Source organism: Mycteria americana, chromosome 1, assembly GCF_035582795.1.
Source record: "Mycteria americana isolate JAX WOST 10 ecotype Jacksonville Zoo and Gardens chromosome 1, USCA_MyAme_1.0, whole genome shotgun sequence".
NCBI classification, from domain to species: domain Eukaryota; kingdom Metazoa; phylum Chordata; class Aves; order Ciconiiformes; family Ciconiidae; genus Mycteria; species Mycteria americana.
Genome location: NC_134365.1, coordinates 75,692,619 through 75,716,881, shown reverse-complemented (window position 1 = coordinate 75,716,881; position 24,263 = coordinate 75,692,619). Strand labels below are relative to the sequence as shown.

At 44.1% G+C, this 24,263-nt stretch overlaps 2 protein-coding genes across 11 annotated transcripts in view; both read right to left on the bottom strand.

Annotated features, from left to right (window-relative positions):
• Nucleotides 1–205: 205 nt before the first annotated feature.
• Nucleotides 206–7,944, bottom strand: KCNJ8 (potassium inwardly rectifying channel subfamily J member 8). Its single transcript, XM_075506509.1, has 3 exons — nucleotides 7,565–7,944; nucleotides 6,853–7,299; nucleotides 206–3,054 (listed from the first exon to the last, which is right to left on the bottom strand). The coding sequence occupies exons 2-3, from the start codon at nucleotides 7,215–7,217 to the stop codon at nucleotides 2,154–2,156; spliced, it is 1,266 nt and encodes a 421-aa protein (XP_075362624.1). The 5' UTR covers nucleotides 7,218–7,299; nucleotides 7,565–7,944; the 3' UTR covers nucleotides 206–2,153.
• Nucleotides 7,945–20,009: 12,065 nt separating this feature from the next.
• Nucleotides 20,010–24,263, bottom strand: part of ABCC9 (ATP binding cassette subfamily C member 9) — a 100,529-nt gene continuing 96,275 nt past the window's right edge. For 7 of the 10 annotated variants that reach the window (XM_075506522.1, XM_075506566.1, XM_075506582.1 and 4 more), the window contains 2 exons: nucleotides 24,051–24,113; nucleotides 20,010–21,852 (listed from right to left, as the gene is read on the bottom strand). In XM_075506522.1, coding sequence (XP_075362637.1) covers nucleotides 21,715–21,852; nucleotides 24,051–24,113 — 201 coding nt within the window. In that variant the 3' untranslated portion in view covers nucleotides 20,010–21,714. The remainder of the gene's footprint in view (nucleotides 21,853–24,050; nucleotides 24,114–24,263) is intronic. The other 3 variants (XM_075506574.1, XM_075506590.1, XM_075506597.1) reach the window with 1 other exon arrangement.

Below are 24,263 nucleotides of genomic sequence, written 5' to 3'. Positions count from 1 at the left end.
GAAAATGAGAAAATGGTTGTGGGTAAAAAAATCTCAGCTGAAATACTGAGAGAGTATTGAGATAACATAAAATTATTACTCAAAAGGACCATGGAAAAGGCTGGGATACAAGAAAGGCTAAGAGTATAGAAGAATGAATGGAGAATACAAAGAAAAAAAGGGAAAGAAATAATCATTATTGTCACTTTTTTATTTTGTAGAAAATTTGCTTTTGTACAGCATCTGACTTAACCATTTATCAAACAGACAGCCTCAAAGAAATTCACAGCCCTGGAAATGGAGGCCAGAGACAAATTATATATGCTTCGCTCTGACTCTTCTTGGAAGCTACAGATGTTCATTGTTTGGACACACAATGGACAGATTAACGTCTCCAGATGTTCATAATCCATCCTCTGAGAACATTAATGGGCAGGCCAGGGAATGAATGCTTTTAACAGAAACTTCAGTTTCCACTACTGCTTCAGATGAAGTATTTAGTCAGTGTTTATTTTCTGGAGAGCACCTGCTCCAAATGTTGGGAGCTTACACTACAGAGCAATGCCCCTCCGTGCCACCACCCAACACCTCACAAAGCCTGAAAACCATAGATGTGAGTGCTGATGAGCTGACTTCCAAAGAGAATGAGAAACCATCATTGCTTTTGACTATTTTACCTGATAGTAATAAGCAAATATTTAAAATTATAAAAGTATTTAAGTGGTTGAGTGCTCGGAAGATCAGCACAGGGATAGTACTTCTCTTGAGCCAAGGACATAATAAGGCAACTCCTATAAGAAACTTGAACTGGAATTTGTCCATAGTTATACTTCTTATTCACAGAGGAAAAAACACATGCATCAATTTAGCAATATCAAATGTGATACAATTGGTTGTCAAACATTTATTTATTCTTGTAGAAAAACTTGTGATGACATTTTTGGGAAGGCTCTAGATAACAAATGGCCATTTGAATTTTAAGAGAAAAGCTGCTTACCACCACTTCTCAATGCCATGTTATATAAAAACGTAGGTGAAACACTGCTGAAAAAGAGCAATTCAGCAGCAGCACCCAAGTCCCCCTGAAAATTATTCATATAGGTTTGAAAATACTATCTTTAATATTATTGGCATGGTTCCCTCTCATTCCCGTTTGTGAATTCCCACTGGCAAAGAGGAACCTTCTGCTGAAGCAAACAGACTTAATCCTACAAAAAATACTGTAAGCGAAGGAAGTACACTTGTTGCCTTCAGTGCATGAATTGATAAGAGAAAACAAAACAGCATTTGGTCTTCCACCGATATGAAGAGGACGTTAAAGAGGCGTGTGCTTTTTTCAGCTTGAATAATTTTAGTGAAATGGATGCTCAGGTGGCAGCTGGGAGGACTTGAGTTTTTCAGCTTGGGCTACAGCTACGTTACAGATGCATGCTGTCCCGCAGCGGAGTATCTCACCCTGAGAAGAAGAGCGGTGCTCTGCAAGAGGCCGTGCCGTTTCGCTGGTTCTCCTGCCGGTGCCGCGCTGAGCAGCACCAGTTCTCCTGTGGGATGGTCAGGTCACTTCAGCTGACCTGAGTTTGCTCTCAAAATGCCATAAACAAACGGAAAGAAAAGATCTGGAAAAACTGAAGGTAAAATCCTGGCTCTTCTGCAGTGAAATCGTTGAGGAATGTAGCTACTCCTTTCAAGAGAAGAAGGAATTCACCGCAAAACGATTGATATCCAAATATCCTGCACAAAACCTGTGGGAGCTGTTGTGTGCAGCAGTTTTGAGAAAGCACTCACTTCTGCCTGCAGGTGGGTAACCCACTTACATAGGAAAAAACATGTTTTGTGACAGCCAGCAGAAAAAGATAAGAAAGAGACCCTGGATAGGAAAAATAAGATTAAAAAAATTAGCATGCCATTAAAACAAGTATAAATACACATTATTTTACATGAGTGAACTGTGTTTTCTTTAGTGTACGTGCCATTTTTAATTAATTCATACACTAAGTGCTAAAGTGTTTCCTAATGCCATGAGGTGGTGCTTTCAGTAAGTAATAGAATAAATAGTTCTTGCACGGTTCTTTTCTGCATCGTGTTCTCATTTTCTTAAGTAAAAGAAAATTTAAACAAAACACCATGGCTGCCTCCTCCTTCCGAAGCCCACCGACCTCACACAGAGCTCTGTATCACGTTTCTGAGGCACTCTGGCTCCCCTCGGGTGTGATAAACTGCACTTTGGGCACGATGAGGGAGGGATTCGTTCTCCGCACGGAGTTGCTCCTCCGAATGGAGTTGTTTCTCCTCATGGAGTTGCGTTTCCGCAGGGAGTTTTGGTGGGACAGCTCGCTCTTCTGCAGGGTCTGGATGAGAATGGAGGGCTTCTCGTCAAGCTCTCGAGCGCTGCAACGTGGTGCCGCCACTTTGATGGTGTTGCCAAACTTGGAGTAGTCAACTGCGTACACGCCTTCCTCTTCAGTGACGATGGGCACAAAGCGGTGACCCCACAGGATCTCCTCTGCGATGTAGGAGGTTCTTGCCTGCGTCGTGATGCCAGTCGTTTCTACAACTCCTTCAAGTATCACGATGAGCTCCAGGTCCTGGAGCGCCAGGTCAGCAGCGGAGATATCATAAAGGGGACTCCGCTTGTCTATGACATGACAAATGATTAAGGGAGCCACAAGGAAAATATTGTTGCTTTCAATGGGGTTATCCACGGGGATATCTACTTGGTGAATGGGTATGACTTCTCCTTCAGGGGTCGTAGTCTTCCTCACAACCTGGATTCTCACCGAGGCACTAATGATCATGCTCTTCCTCAGGTCTCCCACTCGAAACATGAAGCAAAGTTTGCCATTTCGAACTGCAATGACTGCCTGCCGGCTAAAAATCAAGGTCTCAGCCCGCCTGTGAGCTTGTGCAGTTTTCATGAATATGCAGCCTAGCATGACAGCGTTGATGATCAGACCCACAATGTTCTGCAGGATCAAGACTGTGATGGCCAAGGGACATTCCTCTGTCATCATCCTGCCCCCAAAACCAATGGTCACCTGAACTTCAATGGAGAAGAGGAAAGCGGAGGTGAAAGACCTGGAGAAGAAGATTGCACAAAGTTAACTCCAAGGACATCGAACACAAACCGAGAAGCTATTAACATATACTTTCTAGAAACAAACTTAAGGACCTATTTGCACAGTCCTGGTACATTTAAGCCTTCTGTTAACACCAGCAAAAGCATTGCATGCTTGGTGACTCTGTTTTTGTATGATCAGTGCAGTATCTGACAGTGACAGGGAACACCTCAGAGCCTGAACTCCTAAAAGACCATCTGTAACACTAGGTGGCCCTGAGAAGCTCATTAGAGCCGCTGGTCAGGAACACATGCTACCCACTGTATTAGTCAACAGTGCTGCAACACCTGGGCTTTCCACCTTCTCCCTCCCATGAAGCTCTTGGGGAGGAGTGGTGGTTTTGGCAATGGTGAGCAATCGGCTGGCACACCAAGGTTCTCCCACCAGCCTGCGCAGGGAAAGGAAATGGGGAAAATCGCAACATTTCACTCATACTACCTGAGTCATGATCCCCTTTAGCAGGATTTCCTGGAGGGAAAGGGGACACTCCCAGATTCATGACACTTCCCAAACCCTTGCTTGCCTTGCGACTGAGCCCGCAGGATCAGGCTGCAGAGAGAGGCCAGCGGCCCCCATGGTCCCCTCTGCACGTCCCGGCAGGAGGACAACGCTGTGACCCAGGGTTTGGGTTTAGCTCACTGCCGTGGCAAGACCAGCTGGAAAATTTCAACACAGGAGTGGGTTGTAGAAGTCTGGGTTAAGTTAAACGTCCCTAATATGTTATAGTGCTGGACATCAGAGGATGCTGTCCACAAAGTTTCCAAATACATTGTTTATAGTAATCCACAATGCTCCCTATATACACCATGGTCTTTCATTTCCTTTTATAACCAGATACATCCTTCACCAACGTCTCTTATGCCCCAAATCAGTACCTTGGGGTTTATCCGGTAGACGTGTAGCACACTGGGTCTCATATGAACTAATACTATAGTCACCCTTTTAACACAGTGCAATCCACCAACATTTGAAGCATTATCATGCTCAGCATGGCTTTACCTATGGAAAATATATGTCCTGTCTGTGAAGATGGTTCTAAACCATTCATTGGTTTTGGTTTGCTTTTCAATTAATCTGCTTTTAAATAACTTTTTCTTTTTTTTTTTTTCCTAACCATATTTTCAATGAACCTAGGGTCATGAGGGGACGTTAAAATAGCATAGTCAATATCAGAGATAATTTTCTGTAGAATGAGAAAATTCACCCTTCAGAAAACCAGCCAGTCTCTGCAGGGATATCTTTGAAAGAACCTTGGGGTTTTTTGCCATTTATATTTTTTTAATCTTTGGCAGATTCCCTTGTATTGAGGGGGTTATTTTTGCATTTCACTCTGAAGAAATCAGAGATGAATGAGTTAATTAACAGAATTCATGGAATGATTTCTTATGTTCATGAATATTCAGTCACATGCAGAATGAATCTTCTGGCTTAAACTTAATTCAGCTTAATTAATCTTAAAGCTCTGTGGAGTAAATATTCTGATTTCCCTTAACAGGAGTCCTTAAAAAAAAAAAAGAAAAGAAAAGAGAAGAGAATCCACCTTTCTACAGTGGAAGTAAGTGAAGCAGCAAGTTTGTAGAGCATTTTGACCATGTGAAGAGGGAGCCAGAAACTCCAAATCACACTATTCCCAGGTCCTTCCCTTTGGAGCTGTGTAACAGTTTTCCTCGTTGGATAATGTTTGCTTTGTGTGGCAAAGAGCCGTGAGACTTAGAAATTTCTTCAGTACTTTGAAAAATTAAAGTGGTGTGCAAGTTCTAGGCACTGGTTAAAATTTCCAAAACCAGGTTTCCCGTAAATCTGTAATGGTACATACCCAAGAAAGTTCTACTGAAATATCTGTGGGCCTAAATCTCAGGAAAGTAGGTTAAAAAATATTTGCTGTTATTTTGGCATACATATAATTGCAATATTAAATATATTTTACATCCAATAACTCACCATTCTTAAAAATGTCAGCAATCATATTGCTATTTCATGACTTTGTCCAAAGCGGTAGCCAGATTTAACAAGATGAAGTATTTCACTATGAAGGAAAAGATTTTCCATGGCTTGGACATGGACACTTGAGCAGCTGTTGGCTGAACCACCCCAGGTACTCGCACGAGGGAGCGACGCGTGTTCTTTTTCATGGGCTAAACCAGAAGGTTACAGCGATTCGTTTGCTTTGCTTTTGCACACCCCTCCAGCTATCCTTGCAGCGGAGGTTAGCAGCCATCCTGGAAAAGCCACCCGCGTGGGGCTGCCGCAGCCGGGGCTACGGGGAGGGAGCGAGGGGCAGAGCTGTGGCCGTGGGTCTGTCTTGCCCCAGCAACACGAAGCCCTCGGCAGCCGCCTCAGGCTCTGCGGGCTGGCCCAGGAGCCCCGTGGGGAGCCCCATGGGGTGGGCCAAGCCGAGGGGGCTGCCAGTCAAGCGGAGGGATGTCCCCCTGGCTGACCCTGAAGAGCTGGCAGGGTGTAGCTACTTGCTAATTCGGGTTGGACAAATCCACCAAATCCCAGGAACACTGGGGGTGACACCCCAGCGGGCGCAAGCTGGGTCATGACATCTCATTTAAGAGGCGACTGCTTGTGGCCAGTTATTGGAAAAGAAATAAGACAGCACACTCCCCCCCCCCCCCCCCCCCCCAACATCCCAACCCAATGAAGGTTAGCTTGGAAAAATCCCCATTTCTTTTAGCTTGGAAAATCCCCATTTAGCAAAAAAGCATCAAAACAAAGGGAGAATGAAATCTGCGCTCCTTCATGAGCCAGATACAATGTCCCTTCAAACTTGGTGAGGTGCCTCAAACCTATGTGCAGGAGAAAGGAGAAAAGGGAAGCGGATACTCTGATGTCTCAGCAGACCCTGCAGCCCCCCCAGTCCCTCACAGCACTGCAACGTGCAACGGCAGCTGATCTGGGGCAGTCTGGCTGTACCGAATCAGGATTTTTCTGCTTAAAAACCTAGTGCTGTAAAAAGAGATTTTACCGATGAGGTGACGAAGCGATCTTATTGCTTACCCCCACCTCCAATTAACACTCACTTCTATTCCATGTATGTATGTGTAAGTTTATCAGTGCCTTGAAAATTGTCGTGGCTTTTGGGATGGAGAGTGAAATACTTTAATGGGTGACATTTAACCTAGTAGTCCCTTAAGCTTTCCCTGTCTGACACATCATGCACACCATGGAAACGGTTCCTCTGTCAAATGCTGGCCCACGGCTTCATCAAGGTATTTTGGAGCACCCCATATTTAGCTGTCTCATGAGAGTCATCTTGAAAGACATCTAGTTTTGCCCTAAGTGGCACTTTCCTTGCTAGCCCTGCCTGACAGCCGTGGCCGGTGCCCTGCCTCTCAGGCACCGCTCTTGGGGTGGCCACCTTTTGCCGGTGTGGCGAGCAGCTCACACCACGCTGGGGATGCTCCCGCTGCCGTAGACAACGTTACAATACATATAACACATACCCACTCTTGTAGCAGGCTCTTATCTCGACAGGCAAGGTATGTTACCCACAGAGTGTGGAGACACATGAAAAGCAGCAGGTCTCCCTCTCTTTCAGATCCTGTAAGGAATCAAAGAAATCTACAGTACAGTATTTTCCAAGCCTGGAAGGCTTGCTGAATTTACGTAATCTAGAGGAAAACACTGCACTTTTCAACTGTCTCAACCAAACACAACAGTTCATGTAAACCAAAAGCTGTGTTTCAGGCATTGGCAGGACAGCAGGCAGCCCTGTTCCCCTCCTTTCTTCATCCCACCGACCGTACTTTACCTGACACACGTCACGCACGGTGTCCACTTCGTGCTGTTCGTAGTGCTTTCTGTGCTTGGGTCCATGTCGCCATGGGCAAAAGCCACCAGCCACCACATCATGGCAAAGAGCAGCCAGCTGCACAGGAAGGACATAGTGAAGATGACCAGCGTGTGACGCCACTTCAGGTCCACCAAGGTGGTGAAAATGTCTTGCAGGAATCGCCCCTGCTCACGGATGTTCTTGTGTGCCAGGTTGCATGCCCCGTTCTTGGCAATGAAGCGGGCTTTGCGTGGCCGGTCTCGGATGCGCGGCTTGCGCAGGTTCTCGGCAGCGATCCGTGCCAACACATACTCTTCAGGGATGATACTCTTCCGAGCCAACATCTTCCTGCCACCATAGTCCACTCAGCGAGATGCGAAATGGGGGGTGGTCCCTCTAGCACGTCTCCGCAGGACTCACTTTACCCTGCAAAAAGAGAGAACTTGGTCAGATTTGTCACCTATGCACTAGAGCAAGAAGTCCCGATTAGGTACCACGCACCAACAACCATCACATTAAATGTCACTGTGTGACTACTTATTCTACGGTGCCCTCCCTTCGGACCATCATTTTTATATGAGCAAGTGGTATCAGCTCGCCACAGAAACAAAAGATGCTATTTTGACACTCCTTGCAGGGAAGGAAGCTGCAGAACAGTCTCGCAAACTTGGTGTAAAGTAACGTGACGTACGACAGGTCGGTTCCGCAGGCTGTTTCTCCAGCAGATAGCCGTGCCCAGGTGGGTACCGCAACACGGAGCGCTAAGTTATTCGCATCCTTCAGGACCTGAAGAACCAGACTTCTCTGGCTTGAACCAAGGTTAGTCTGCAGAGAGACCGTGGAGACTCATTTCTTACGGCTACAGCCGCGCAGTGCAGCCAGGAGCCCCGCCGAAAGCGCCTGCCCAGTCCCCCGCGAGCATCACAAGAAGGAGCTGAGCTGGAGGTGCGGGAGGCAGGGAACGGGACTCCACGGAGCAGGCGGTCGCATTTCCCCTTCGCAGCTCTCCTTCCTTTCCGGGACCAGGCGGGGAAACCCTCCCTTTATTCCCAAACTTTGTCCCCAAACGGGTGACAGAGCAAACCTACGGAAAGCCCGGCTCCCCGCAGCTCCCGCCGGCTGGCCCGGCCCACCGGGGGAGGGCAGGGGCTGCCTGGCCCCCCGCCGCTTCGCAGGGACCCCCCGCCCCGGCCCGGGGCTCGACCGGCCGCCGCCCCGCCGCCCGCAGCCCCCCGCCCCGCCACTTACCGCAGCGCGGCGGGGCGGGACGCGGCCGGGCCGGGCCGGGCCGGGCGGGGCGGAGCGGAGCGGGCGGAGCGGAGCGGAGCGGGGGGCCCGGCCGGTTCGGCCCCGCAGCCCCGGGCCGGGGCGGGCTGGGGTTGGGCTGAGCGGCGGGCGGCGGCGGGGAGCGGCGGGCGGCGGCGGGGAGCGGCGGGCAGGGCAGCCCGGCGTGGCTGGGTGCGGTGCGGGGCACAGGCACACAGGCACACGCTTCCTTGGGCCGAGCGGCACCTGCGGCAGGTGGGATGATGGGGCATTCGGGCAGGTGGGACGATGGGATGGTTAGGCTGGGTCCAGCAAATTTAGCGGAGGAGCGAGGTGCTTACACTGGCTGCTTGTGCCTTTTCGGTACTGGCACTGTCTGGGGACGCAAAGCCAAGCCCCGGCTGGCTTGCCTGCTTCCCCTGGTAAGCCCAGAGTTGTGCCTTTCTGACTTTATCTTGCCTCGAATCTCGCTGAGACAGCTTGCAGGCAGAACGCGAAGCATGTGCGTAAGGGTTCGGAGGACCGAAGCCAGAATCTCATGGCCTTTGATGCTTTTGACAAACTTAATTACCTGTTTCTGCAAGGAAAAAAAAAAAAAAAAAAGACATTCCTTTTTATGGTTCACAGCTCTTGTCGGGCCCGTTCTAAAGTTCAGCTGGCGTGATGGGCATTGGCAGATGGGTATTTGTATACGGGATGGGTATAGGAGAAATTACGCACGATGGCAAAAAAACAAGCAGTGAAATCGCAGAAGTTCATTCTTTTTCCCACAGGTCGAGGTTTACATTTTTGGCTCTTGTGTTTAATGGAAACTTGCATTCTTGGAAATTGCAGCTTTTTTTCCGAAGTCTTAGGGTTTGTAGCAGGAAGAATAAACAGTACATCAACTTTATGAAAAGATCTAAATTTACATTTTAATGAGCAAAGTGTCAGATTTCATTGCGTCGGATTAACTCCTCCATGCCCAAGGAACGTGTGTGTGTACAGAAGGGAGCTTTCTAAAGTTTTCTGTGTATCACTCAAGGGAATAACCTATACAGTATAAAATTTATACGGAACCTAATACCTTACTTCTCTCTGTAAACTACAGAAAGAAAGAAAGAAACGGTTGACAGGCCTGCTGCGGTCAGGAAGGTTTTAAGTGTATTCAGGCTTGGAAAAATTGAGAAGGTGAGTTTGACAGGCAATGTAATCCTCAGCTTGAAGATATCCACCCTGTTGAACACATGCACGTGCTCAACTTTAAATAGATGAGTGATTCCTGGAAACTTCTCTAGTGCTATCATTTTCTAATACCAGATATCCAGTAGTCAGAAAAGACACAGACTCAAAGCCCCAGTCTTATTAGGCAATTAGCTAAACATTCGTGTATTAAATTAATGTACATTTGTGTATGAAATTAATGTTAGGCAGATGACCAGCTCCAGCCTGAAAAATCAGGCTCTAAAACGATTACCTTTAGATTCTGACCAGACTCTGAGTAAAATACTCTGAGTCACTTGGGTGGGTATCTGCAGGATAAGCATCGTTGGTGCCAGCTATGGCACGACGTAGTCTGGGCTCGGAGAACTCAGGATGTTACCCTGCTACAAACGGGGTGGCAGAGACTGGCCTTAGGGGACTGACTCATTTGTTTGATGCAGCCTCCAAAAGTGCTTTTCACTTGAGTGTAACTATTCAAAATAATGGATAGAATACACATGCAAAAAAGTTCCTCTTCCTTTTTTTCCTCTTCCTCCTCCTTTCTTCCTTTTAGCTCCTATGAAGTATTTGTTCCATGCTAGGGCTAGAAACAAGACTGATATTCCCCAGTATGGCTGCTAGCTGCATCTCAAAAAAAATAAAGAAAAGTCTGGGAACTGCATGGAAACCCCCCTCCTTTTTCATAAGATCCTGGAATTGTTTTATTTTGCTTCTGACACAAATTTACTCACGTCACATGCCCAATTGCACAGTTTCCTCTGAAGTTATTATTGAAATCCACAGCTTTATAAACAGGGACACAGGAACACCAAGAGATGCCACTTTTATTTACTTGCCGCCTTAGAGCATAACCCACCAGTGCGGCCTCAGCCCCTTCTCACGCTGCCCAGGCCCCTCAGCTGCTGGTGGCCTCCTTGCCCTGTCTCTGCTGGCAGTGACTGGGACCATGTGACACAAAGTTAGCGTGTGGATCAGCAGCTAGTTTGGCAAAATGGATCCAAATCATCGTTGAGGGCAGGTGGGAGCAAGGAGGGACCTTCCTCAAGCTGGTCAGGTGCAACAGAAACTGCTGCCAGTGCTGGTACTGTCAGAGACCCCTACGACCTCTCAGCCCCAGTTGTTCCCCGCTAACCTGCTGGAGGTTTCCTCCCCCTTAACTGGGCACCATGCTGAGGCCCGATTTTTTGTAGCTGCGGTAGGAAGGGGTCCCACCAAACACACACAAATAATCTTGGCACAACCCCAGCGAGACTAAATAGAAGTTATTGATCGTTTTTCCCCGTCATCATACATTGGAAGAAAAGTGCTCATAAAATCCCATCTCATCTCCACCTGTTCAATACTGAAAGAGCTTCCCCCTCACAGGAGGGGATGCCCTCCTCCTCTCTTACACTTGAGATTAGCTTCGAGGAAGCCTGCTGGGCCACGACTGCCGGGATGTGAAGATCAGGAGCACCAGAGCTCCTGGTTAAACATTCTCTTCCTCTCACCCTCTTCCTGGTTAAACATTATGAGACATGATTTTGAGCACAGCATCCACTTCCCCGAGTTACAGTGTATGAATATGCTCTGGAGAGTGACAGCTACTAAAAATGTTCCCCTCTGCCCTTTTAAATACTTGTGTGGTTGCCACATGCACATTCAAGTCTGAGATTTAAGTAATAGCTGGGAAAATCTCCCAAACATCTCCTAACCCTTTTCGTAAGGAACATAGTGTCTGAGTGCTGTGAACACAGCCTTTTCAGGCAAAAAATGATCAGAATTGATGGCAAGTTTGGGTCCAGTTTTATTACGGGCCATCATGCATCTCCCTTCTTGCTGTTTTATTTCCCCTCCACCCACAAGGGTTACTGATACTCACTTTACAATTATGCCTATCTAAAAAAGGATTAAATAATGTGCTTAGACATGAATCTGAAATTTCCACATTATAGCTGTGTCCAGCCCTTCCAGAAAATCCTGCTTCGTAATAAGTTTTGTTTGAAATTCTAATCTTAGCTTAGAGATAGGATGACTTTGCAGGCATCCAGAGATGTCATGCACTCAGCACGAGGCTTCCACAAAGACACAAAGCTGATAAGCCATATTCGGATAGCATGGATGAACTCTTCCCTAGCTGAACTGGCAGTAGATCCATCAAACATGAAAGAGCAGAAACTGCAAACTAAGGGCATCTGTTACCCTGAAACAGCTTTTTTTTTCTGTTTCATGCAAGAACAGCAGGACAAAAATAGTCTTTATCATCAAAATACATGTAACTAGTGCCCCTCGTCCAATATTACTGAGTTGCATAGTGAAGTCTGTAGATGTTCTGTGCGTTTGCTGGCAGAGGGATTGTTTCCCGTTAAAACTATCTGGTTTGGAAATGATACATCTGTCGCCTTTGGCGAAATCTGGTACTCTGACTTCTCTGTGCATGTCAGGCTATGGGGTGCAGTCTGTCGACTCTCCGCAAAGCTAGCAATATGTTGGCAGTTGTGTAAATCTCTGTTATGGTACTTCCAGTGCTGATAAACGGGGTCTGGTGCATTTATCACCGGGAGTTTAGTATTTTCTATCCCCCTGCATGTAGTCACCATGTAGTAGATGGGGTGATATGTTGTGGTTTAGCTTCTGTAGTTCAGTGAGCTGATGGGCCATGGTGAAGATATCGCCTACTTTTGTATCTGCTCCCTGTGTAGCACGGGGAAGAAAGAGAGACCCACACCATCTTGGGTGAACTGTCTCAACTGGCAGCAGCGATATCCCCCGGAGCATATCCTTAGCTCTTCAAGCAGGTCTGAGCTTGCTATAGTTTGAACAGCAGTAGGCTGACTTCAGACTATACCCGCTGGCAGCTGGCTCCACGGGCTTGGTGGGCAGTGATACTCCAGCCAAACCTGTCCAGAGCTGGGCCCCTGCTGCTGCCTGCAATGCAACACATGCTCCCCCTCTGGCTCCCTTGGCCTCTCCTAGGAAGTGCTGCTGTCCTTGGAGGGCTCACCTGGTACTGCAGAGGGCCAGCACATGGGCCACCAGCACGCGTTGGTGAGAGGGGGTACAGTCCTAGAGAAATGCATTCAGCCCCGTACCGTGAGAGAGCAGCCAGGGAACCGTTCTGGGCTGGGGCTGCAGCTCTCTCCCCTGGCCTCCTGCACACGCAGCAGTGTGGGGGGAGCAGCGGGGAGAGGAGAGGAAAGATTATCACACCCAAATTACATGGTTCCTACAGTCATCTGATTTATGAAATCCAACATCTTTTAGCCTCTATTTGCCTAACTCCACCTCTGCTCCAGGGACATGCATGAGCCAAGAAAGAAAGGGGTAGCTGAAAGAAATGCCTTGTGCTCCAGGATATACCTTATACTCACTCTCTGCCATAAGCCCTAGCCTCATTTCCCTCTAGAGATGACCACATCGTATTAAATCCTTGTGCAAAACCCACCAATATTTCTTGCAGCCCCACACTACTTATTGATCTCCCTATCTTTGTCTTTAATTTTAGCTGTGTGTTTGTTTCGTCCTAGATCTCTCGTTTATAGTGCAGGCTGAAAACCAAAGGCTGCGCTTTGTTGAGCCTCAGTGCTACAGAGACTCAGCCTGTCACAACACCTCCGTATCAGGAACGCTGGCACCGCTTTTACCCAGTCCACCTTTTAGGTCATGGTATCCCTCACTGGCAAAGCTAGGTAATCCTCTCGTTTTTCATTTCATGGCAGATATTAGCTTCCACATTCTTCAGTTTAGCCTTTAGTTCAACGTACAGAAATACTGTACTGTCACATCTGGCACTTACCCAAGTCAGTCTCTGCTACAGGGTGACATGGCAATAGTCACAGAATCACAGAATCACAGAATCACAGAATCGTATAGGTTGGAAAAGACCTTTAAGATCATCGAGTCCAACCATAAACCTAACACTACGTCAAAGTGGTACAGCTTGTTTCTGATACCTGGTGCTCTGAAGTACATCTGTCACGTTACGTGCCCCTTCCTGGAGCAGAAGTTTCTTCTAAGGCTCTGGGAAGAGACCAGTTTGGGATTGTTCCTTTGCCTCCCCATGCCATAATTTATGGAAAGTCTGTACATCAGTTTCTAGGTAGGTTGTAAGTCTCTAGCTGTGTTGCTAATTCACTGGAGTGTTCTTTCCCTTAGGCGCTTCTCCTCTCTGGATCGCTGGTTATTTCCCTGATGACTTTTTTTCTACGGAAAAACTGGCTGCTGATCCATCTCTCTATGATGATTCTCATTTCTGAGTTCATGGGCCAGACCAGCCTCTGAATAGGCTGAGTAGAGATGTGAAGTGCCTCCTCTAGCCTCTTTGCCTCCTCTAGCTGGTGGAGATGTGGATGCTCCTCTTCCCACTCCTTGCCAAACTCTTATGATGTGTCACCAGATGGAGACATCAAATGGTTTAAGTTCACTGACAGGTGAAACCACAGTGTAGGAGGACTTCCTACAAGCTCCTAACCTGCTGCACAGTGCCAAGGTAGCTCCCTGCCCCTGGGGTGGAAGAGCTGGTGGGAAGCTTCAGTGCTGTACTTCATATCACCAGAGCATTGGGGAAAAGGTAAATGAGGGCTTGGACTCCTTAGTGTCTTCCTCTTGCATTTCTCCATTTTTTTCCCCATAGGTCTACCTCCAGCAGACTACACTCAAAACAGCAGAGCTCTCCGAACGTCTGAGCTGTTCCCAAACTCAAGAGAGTCTCAGAGCAAGGTCTGCTAACCTGCTCCTCAGCAACCAGGCACAGCTCTCTGCTTTCCCTGGTGTCATTGCCCTCTTCCCTCTGCTCAGTCTCATCTCAGATTTCCATATAACATTTGGATTTTAAGTCTTGTGGGGCAGGGATTTCCTCACTAAATGATATCTCGAAGTGTCTAATACCTGAATTTTTTAAAACATCTTCCACTGCAATGTTGTTTCTCCAATTCTTCCATGGCAGGGTGTTGGCTTGTGTTGGGTGGCACCCTCCCACCCAGTAATCACGCACGGCTTGGATGTGGGGTGCCCCAAGCATGGTCCAGAGACTGTTCTAAATGCGCAGAATGGACAAGGCAAGCTTATTTTGGGATAGCTGTGGTTTTAGACACATGGATGCTCTCACAGGTGGGCTGTGCTACTTTTCCCATTTTATTTAGCAGTGTAGGTAGAGCCTAAGAGTCGGCTCTAGGAACAGGTAAAGCTGCCTCTGGTGGCAAAGTGCTGGAAGCAGCAAAAACCCAGAAACTAAGAGAGGGTATGTACTCCTACTGCTGGGACAAATGATAGCTGCCATTTCTCTTCTTTCCTTCTGGTGGTATCTGGAGCAACAAAGACAGGTATTGAGGGTGTTGAGGGCTTTTCATTCCATCTCCTTGTCCAAACTGTGCTTATTCCTCCTGTGTAGCAGGAGCCAGAAGGCTTCTGACTGGCTTCAGCCTCAGATTAGTATAATAAAATTTTGTCTCCTCTTCTGAGAAGCCTGGAGCTGGCTCAGAGGGCCGTACCACCAGCTGAAGGAGATTTTCCTTCTGATTTCTGAAATCAAATTTTTTTGTTTCTCCATCTTTGTGCTTCCAGGCCCCCTTGCCTACAAGAGATTGATATCTCTGCTGGCTGCAGAGTGAGGGTTAAATTAAGATTATGCCATTGATGGAAGATAGATGCCATCTCTCATCTTAAGATCATATCACAGAATACCTGGCCACTCCGAGCCCTCTGATCTTGGGTACCGTGGTGAGACCTGGAGAAGTAGATGGCCCCAAACCCAAATGATTCAGCCATGAAAATGTGCAGTACTCAGAGCCTCTTAGAATCTCACGTTCCTGCCTCTGATGGGAATGTCTAATGGTCATAGCTGGTATTGCTGAAAGAGTAAAGGCCTAATCTAGCTAGTATGATAAAAACACATATAACCATTAAACATGAATCTGTAACTTTCTGCTTTTCAAAGAATATGCTGCTTTGGGGCATGTGTAACTGTGCTACTGAAGGGTGGTGGTTCTGGACCATGTCATTTACACTAAGCTGCATTAGTTCCTTAGTTACATGGTTAAATATTTTACTGGACGTTTAAGTGATATTTATGGATGTAAGCTGGTACAGCCAGAAAACCCTGAAGTAAATTAAAGGGGGAGTTAAGAAATGTCATGGGAATAGCTATGAGACACTGTTATGGGCAGTGCTAGCTGGCACTATTCATTCATTACTTATTTATACCATTTATCCAAAGGATGTATAAATATGTAATGTATTTATATATAAAAATGACTAATATACATACATGGGAATGAATGCACTGGGCAGTGAAATGTGCAACATGGTAACATGTGAGCTGAATGCTGCATTATTATATAGTAATTCACAGGATGAAAATCTCCATGTTCAATGAAAATGAAAGAAGGCATCTTGCACACGATGAATGTCAATACACCAAATAGAAACTAATTGTTATAAATAATTTTTTTTTAATGACTGCTTGTTTATAGTCTCTTCAGAATGTGGTTTATTATATTAGAGAAATAAACAGCTCCTGCCAGGAGTGTCTGTTGTGTTTGCATGGGTAGCGTCTAGCAGAAGACAGATGCTATGAATAGTGAATAATTAATAATAACTATGTAGTAAATAGATTAAGATTTTTCTAAAAATCTCTCTTTTCTTGAAGGATTACATTTGGAAGCTTCTCTGAACTCCACGGCTTCGTACAAGCCAATACTCTAAGCTGCCCTGCCAAAACAGCATCAGCATATTCCTAATTTGTAAGAGTCAGAGAACTTCTGCCTCGCAACAATTTTTTGATAATTTGAAAACCTGATAATCTTTCCCCACAATTCCACACAGAGGTCAGTTCTGGTGGAGAAAAACCAGAGCAGTAAAAAAACAATGTGGAAATGATTGGGATGTTTGCACGGTAATGAAGAATTTGATTTACAGTTTTGTTTTCAGACTTCTTTTTAGTACTCTCTTAGTTTTGCCTTTGAAAGGATTTATTTCCGAAGAAACTAAAGAGCTCTTTACATGCCATCATTGAATTCATATCAGAGGATTTACATAACATATTTTGATTTTAATTTAGGCTTTCAAAAGATACTACTTGAAGATATAAAATAGCAAACGTGCTGAATTCATTTTTGCTTTTAAACACATTTTATGAGAGAATTGTTGCTCCAGAGAGATTTTAACAAGTAGCAGCGTGGTTTCACTAAATACTCTAGAACTGATTTCTACTGGCGGTATCACACTGGGGATGCTGGGGCAAAGTACCTGCAAGGGAAACACGCTCCAACTTTTGCCACTAGATAATGGAAACATGATAATGAAAACATGGCCCTTGTCCACAGCTTTTTTATAAAGGTAGCCATTTGCCTCAAATACATTATATCTCCATTTGTGATAAAATGGCTACATAGCTTGTGTAAAAATGTATGTGTGATGTTTCCTTCAGCTCCTCATGACACGTTAGCTAAATGGTATGTGAGTGTATCAGCATCTTTACACAACAAAGCAAGAGACCCCATTGCTTTAGGAAGCAAAAAGAAAACAATGAATTAAATCAAACAATTTATTGTATAAGAAGTTTGAAGAGACCTACCTGACCACATTCAAAATTGATGTCATCTGTATTGTAAAAAAACCATAATTCAATACAATTACTTTTTGCTGACAGAGGTTTTACATATAATGAGATGCCAAATCCTTTGGGCCATATTCATGTTGGTACTGACTGAATTAAGTGGAAATGTATCAATTTATAGCAGAAGTGTTCTGCTAGTTTGCACTAACCTAAAAGGGGCTTATCCAAATGCTAGAGAAGTCTTTGATAATATATTCTTTCAGCTAAATGATACAATTGGAAAAAGCAGGCAAGCTCTTGCAAATAAAGAGCTTTTTCAGGTCTGCAATGAAACTGGAACTTATAAACACTTGAGATACCTCTTTTGCACATCAATCTGCCTAACAAAGCAATGATGTCTCCCTGCAAACTTGACCTTGCTTATGCCCCTGGCTTATCAGAGCTATTCCAAACTTCTATAGGGCTGTCTGCCTTGCAGGAAATGCTGGTGGATCAGTGTGTACTCTTTGGTTTATACATGGCTAAAAATCCCACTGATTGTCTATCTCTACCTCTCAGAGGCTCCCTGAGGCTATAAAGTTAGTGATCAAACAGGCAGACATCTAGTTCAAGTTCATTGCCTAAACTTCTGCAGACATTGGTGAGAGACTGGCACCTCCAGTAGGTGAATCATCCTGTTGACTGATGTGACGTGGATCTTTGCCTGGCATTGAAAAAAGCATACTTTTTTTCTTGGAAACCTTTCTTCTGAACAGAAAGGAAATGAACCTCGAGTTACTTGTACCATACCCTTCTTTAAAATAAAAGTTTGCATATGTGTGTATGTAAACACACACGCATACAGACAACTTATGGTATATCAAATGGCAAACTTATGCAAGTCATTTCAAGAGCTCTTCCTAACAAAGCAAAAGGAGTACGAATAGTTAGTTATAAGGGACTCTTTGAAATAACATATAATACTAATCTAAAACAAGTTTGAAGTTACAAAAAATTACAAAAAATCAGCAACAAACTCAGGTTAGAATTTGGAGTCCTCTCAGCCACTGACTTGATTTATTTCCTTTAAAAAAAAAAAAAACAAAAAAACCCAAAACCAAAACCAACTTTCCTATTTGGTAACTGTATTGTTTGAAATGTCAATTCCAAATAATTGTCATGCTCCCAAAATCCCTGAAGTGTAAATAACATTAGCAGAACACAAGTGGTTCAGGCAAAGCTATTCTTAAGGAGATTCTCATCATCTTTCAAGCTGCGATAACCCAGAAAACATCATAAAAATAATTCACCTTAGATGAATCCCAGCATCCACTGTGCTGATTTAGATCCCCAGCAAAGCCAATAGATGGAGAGATCTGTTTTAAGCACTGGACCTTGAGAAGGCAAAAGCCTCCCCTTGCTACCTGTCAACAGCATTGCTTTATGGCAGAGGCTTGTGGACCTGCTTCCAGAACTACTGAAAACCCCTACAGTGGGTTTCCCAGCGCATCAAAGCTTCGACTTGGTAATAAACACAAAGGTTGTATGGGGTATTTCTGGTTTAGAAGCGGCAGTAACGAGCAGCTAGCTGTTACTAGTTTGATGAAAGGCCACATACAGGAAGGCAGCAGTCTCATCCGTGCCAGCCATTAGGCCCGGCTCAAGGAGTGGGAAAGATAACCCACTGTTTGCAAGTTAAAGGTTGAGAAACACTGTTGGGGGGCCACAAGCAGTTGTACTGGCAGCAAGGGATCCTACTCCTTCTATTTTGCTTCTTCTGCCACAGAAACTCTTAGCAGAAAAAGAAATGCAGGGGAGATGAGAAATGTAATTTAGGACCTCTCACAGAGATGATTTTCCTCTGTCCATAATTAAAAGAAATGTAGACATGACCAGCATTTGCATTCAAAGCTGCTTTGTAAAAGAAAGAACTTAATAGTTCTAGGTTATGAACTATTAGAACTTAGCAGTTCTAATAGTTCATAATATTGCAATAGTGAAAGCTTGTTTAGTTTAATGCTTGGAAAAACGAAACCCAACCCCAAAACATGATGACACTAGAGTAAGTGTCCCCCTGAAGAGGAGGGGTGTTATGATAAGAAAGCTAGAGAAAGCCAGGGGGAGAGGAGAGTGAGTGCAGAGCTGTGTCAGAGAGGAAATAGAGCAGAGGCTACGGAGCTAAATCAGGAAGGAGTGGGAGGCCAGGCAGAATAAGGAGCATTCAGGGATACAAGCATGACCCTCAAAGAGGGTATGATATAATGAGATGGTGAAGGAAAAAAAAGCAAGAAGGCCGTGGCAAGAGAATAAAGGGCTCACCAGCAGAAGGGGAGTGTGACAAGAGTCAAAGAAGCAAAATCTCCAGGCTGATGTTTCCTTTACCATGTATGCACCACAGCTCAAGGAAACTGCTCTTAAAGGGTACACGTTTAAGACTTTTATGTGAAGTTAAGAGAAATTTGTTTCAAAGACTTCGTCCCTTCTGCACCCTTCTTAGTAACAAAACAGCTGTGCGGCTATTGGGAACACCTTCCTCCATTAGAGGAAAGCACAAAAAAGCAAAGTTCAGCCTAAGCCCTTGGTGCGTATATAGCATCATATGCACAGTGGCTATAATGCGAGGAGATCTGGTACGTCTATAGCAGTTGGTTTATGTTTGCTGTCTCTGTTGGGATTTGTGTATGTTGAATAGGATTAATTGCTTCAGGAATCAAATTGTGCTTTTAAATCTGCTAGGCAGCTGTGGGATATGCTACAGCAATCATCAAACACTTTGACCATGGTTAATATAATACTAGGGCCAATATTCCTGCACACTTCCATCAAAATGAACAAAGCATGCTGGTAGGTTTTTCTCAGCCCATAGAGTATTTTCTTTTCTACATGTTTCAACAGCAGTGTTAAGTTCTATGGCTCTGGAGGGATGGATGAGCAAAGAAGGTGCTTCTTACTCCTGTAGTGGCTCTGGGACATATGTAAGAGGAAAGAGGTACTAATTATTGGCCCCTCTTAAGTACTACAAGACACCTGACACAATTCCAGGCCCACGGCAGCCATTTAATGGAGTGGGAACCGGGATCTCACTAAACTAGTTGGCACCACTTGAAATAAATCAGGATTGCATTGTCATCAAAGATACGCAGATAAAAAAGCTATGTGTATTTCATCTTCATACTGACTGAGTCTGACAGCAATGAATCCAATTAGCTTTTCACTGAAGACAATGAAATTAAATCAAGAATGATTTTGGCCTTTTGGCTCTGAAATCTGTGTAACAACATACGCTTCCGCTGTAAACATCTGCTTTATTTTTTTATTTTCTTTGTATGACAAAGTTCAACACAGGAAATTAGTCCAGAAAAGAGCAAAAACTTTTCACAGCAGTAGACAGGGAAATCACAGAAGTACTTCCCCTCATAAAATGTTCAAGACTGAGTTTTTTTGTTTAGTTGTGCCACACAGCTTTTATTTCCAATAGTTAAGACGAAAAAAAAAAAGGATAAACGACGGTATCATTTTTACACTACTAGACTACATGTAATCCCGTTGTTAAGTCCTACAACTTCTCCAAAATTGATAGCATTTTTTTTTGCCAAGTACTGTGCCTTATGTTCTTTTCACTACACTAGAAATAGGCTTAAGTGCACCTCGTGTTCTTCCTAAATCTTATAACAATAGGTGAATAAGAATCACATTGAATACTACTCGTGAAGCTGATGTCTCAAGCTCTGCCTTTGAAAGCGTCTGTGAAACTCCTTCTGGAGGTTTAGTGCCCATTGTGCAGTCGTCATGGTTCAGAATCTCACCATATGCATTAGTCAAGTGCAGGCAACATTTTCAAAGCTGTATGATGTAAATATGTATCTAAATTCAGAAACAATTTGAAAATCATACTTGGACTAGATCTGATTTAGAGATAGGCCAGAAATGTGTAAAGGAAAAGAAAGGTTGTCTCAGGATAAAAAATAATGTGAAGGACTAAAGACATACAAAACAGTTAGTGGTTGGCTAATTACATGCCATTTTAAGTAGAATATTTCAGTGGACATGTTTAAAAGATTGGCTAATATCAAGTTTATAAATTCAGACTATTTTTAATACAAAGTCTTAAGATACTGGACAAAATTCTCTGATTAGCCTATCAAAGCATGCATAATTATAGGATGATTTGCATCTTTGATTGAGGAAAGTCTGCAGAACAAATATGGGTTTAGGAACTGGCTGTAGGGATAAGCCATCATTGCACTGAAAGCAGTACTGCGCCAACTATATGTGCAAACTAAAGTGAAGGACAGGAAGAATTTCCGTATTTCTGATGAAATTCCTTTCCCTCATTCCACTGCTCCTCCACTACTACTTGAAGAGCAAAGTTTATGCCTTTGGAATGCAGCAGATTGCCCCAAGTGTTATGGATTTGGATTTGTTTTTTTTTTTTATTTTTTCCCCTCTGGGGACACAATGCTTCTGGGGATCTCTCATTTCCTTGACAAAGTGCACAATTTGATTGCTGGTTCCAGCATAGCATATGCAGTTTATAAGAGCCGTGCATTCTTTTGCTCTCTATAAAAGAAAATAAAGTCACTAAAAAGTCTAAGGAAAATGCCAGATTCCCAGGAATTAAAAACTTCTGCCTCTGTGTGTGCCTGTGTGTGTGTATCAAGTTTAGTATCTTTTGAATGAAGTGACATTTTTATTGCTTTGAGGCATACATGTATTGCAATAGGTTTTATTATTTTGGAAGATGGAAGTGTGAAGAAAGAAGCTCTAAAAAAAAAGGTAAAAGTGATGTTACATTGAATAGAAAATATTTGCATTTCATTTGTTTAAAAATAAGCTATTAAAATGCATCATGTGATTCTTCACATGTCAGCCCGGACAAATGAAGCAAAGATGCCGTCTTCTTGAGAAAGCAGGTTCTCAGGCGTATCATATTCTAAAATGTTCCCTCGCTTCATGACAATGACCAGGTCTGCCGTTAGGATGGTGTGAACCCGATGCTGCCGTAAAGAAAAGCATACAGAAATGTTCACTGTGATAATTCTCACTGCAGTTCATTAATGGGCCTAATGCAAGGCATACCCAGTTGGTGAAAGGCTATCCTTGTTTACAGTGGTATTTGGAGTAGGTCCTTGTACTAGATCTTTAATCTGAAGAGATCTCCAATTACTTTACAGCCTCTGGCACCAAGCCTGAAAATACTTAAGCATGCACTTCACTTTTGGTCCGCTAATTGCCATTATGGGCAGCACAGCTGTTGGAATAAATCCTACCGCATCACTGAAATACATCTTTCCCTTTAGGAAATACGGGCGAGAAACATCCTGGGTATGCCTGCACTGTGCGGTGGCTTAGCGTCCTGCTCCACTCCTTGGTCTCTGTACCCTGACGTCTGCTCTGCATCTGTCTTAGGGCACTCCTGGGCTGTCTCCTTCTGTAAATAAATTATCTCCCTCTAAGATTAAATCTGCGGGTGCTGCAGGCAATAGTTTAGCCCCATAGGCAACAGGAATGAGCCAGGCTGAGTCTGATCTCAATGCCGTATGAATACAGCCAGTCAGGTATAGACAGGATGAACTCTAAAAGTGTGATATTTCACTATAAAGGCTGAAGGTCAGGGATTACTTTATGGAGTGGATTCCTCTAACATTACAGATTCAATGTTAGCTGCCTGTCTAAGCTTTAGTTAAATACGATAAGCATAAATAGTCATGAAATTAAAGAAGCCCAGGAACCACACAATAAACACCTTCTTGCACTGTCATCTCAGAAGTTGTGCAGTAGAAAGGAAGCAGAGTGGAAGGAAACTAAAGAGGTAAAAATAACTACCAAAGAGCCAGAAGTCTCGTGAACAGTGTGGACTGAGAGAGTCTACTTGTGAGTCTTCACCAAAGTGGTGAAAAGGCCGTCCTCTTTGAGGAGTAAGTTTGAGGCAGTGTCACATTCAACTAGAAAGCCCTCAGAAAGGACTAGGACAATATTGGCATCCAAGATGTGAGATACGCGATGCTGGAAAAAAGAAAAGAAAAACAGGTGGGTGAAGGAAGGATCAGCCATGAAGGAAGAGAGGAAGGAAATGAAGCCAACTCTGTGAGGAAAGCTAAATATTAACGTGTGCCATTTTGCTTGAGACACAGACTTTGGAAAGGCAAAGCAAAAGAAAAGTGAGATTTCAGTCAGAAGGACAATACTGAAAATTTGAATGGCATGTAACTGAGGGAGAATATGCTTACTGCTAGAACCTTCAGCATTTACACATCCAAGAACCTTAGAGCCTATTGTAAATGAGCTGGGTTAAGTGGTTTGCTTGCCACAAACTAGTCACTGACAGACTTGAAATCAGAGTCCAGGAGGCATAACTCTAATCTCTAACCGCAGGACTGGATTCCAGACAAAGCAAATGAAACAGCTGTTGAAACATGTATTTATCTCGTGGATAAAACATCTGTTTGTTGAGTAAGCCTTCCATCACAAGGTGGAACGCTGTGTATGTGTGTACATGCATGTGCATGTATATGTATGCACATACATGTGCATACCTGCACAGATATATGGAACTTTTGGGCACTAGAAATGGCAGGAAAACAGGAAAAAAAATCATAAACTTTTAGTTGAGCAGATACTAATTTCTGATCGAATCCTATTGATTCCAATTTTTAAAACCTTTATCATAAACCCAACTTTTTATTCTGAAAGAAAAGATAACCCAACTTGAGAAACCACACCAACAAGCTTTCGAAATCTCGGCTCCTTTTATAAATTCGTGCCATGATTGTAGACACTATACATGCATAGACTGCAGAGGCAAAATTCAAATCTAGCTTTTGACGCAACTTTCAATAATGGTTTAACCCATGGGTTCGGTTTCAATTTTTTAGTGAGAGGTTCGGTTTCAATTTTTTAGTGAGAATGACTGCAAATTTTCTTGGAGACAGTGTAGATGCTGAAGTTCCTGTAAAGTCCTTCTTCAGATCTAAATGTTTTAGTTTGGCCCACTTGCAAGGTAGCAGTTACTGCAAAATTTCAGGTTGATAGTATGTGTCTTGACTTGTTCTAGTATCTGGGAATATTCTGACCTTGTGTTTCAGTTTTATTTTTTGATGGTTTTAGTTTTATATAGTGATGTTTAACTGGTGAAAGGCAAGATTAACTGCCTGAGGAATGAGGAAAGAGAGCATCTGCTGGCATCAATACTTACCGCTATTGTTACAACTGTGCGGTCTGCAAAGGCAGTCATCACGACCTTCTGCAAAATGTTTTCCTATCAAAGGAAAAGGCTTTCTTCAGTTACTTAATCCTTCTACATTTTAATTCATGTGTCTTCAAGCACCTAAGAGAGAGGATCATATTCCATACTATTTCTGATCTGTGCACCAGATTCTCAGTAATGAAATGCCACAGGGGATTTTCT

Excerpts from the sequence above, each read along its gene's own strand:
- KCNJ8 (XM_075506509.1), bottom strand. The coding sequence starts at position 7,217 with ATGTTGGCTCGGAAGAGTATCATCCCTGAAGAGTATGTGTTGGCACGG. Across the intron at positions 3,055-6,852 it reads CCGTGCGTGACGTGTGTCAG|GTCTTTCACCTCCGCTTTCC; the intron begins GTAAAGTACGGT and ends CTTCTTCTCCAG.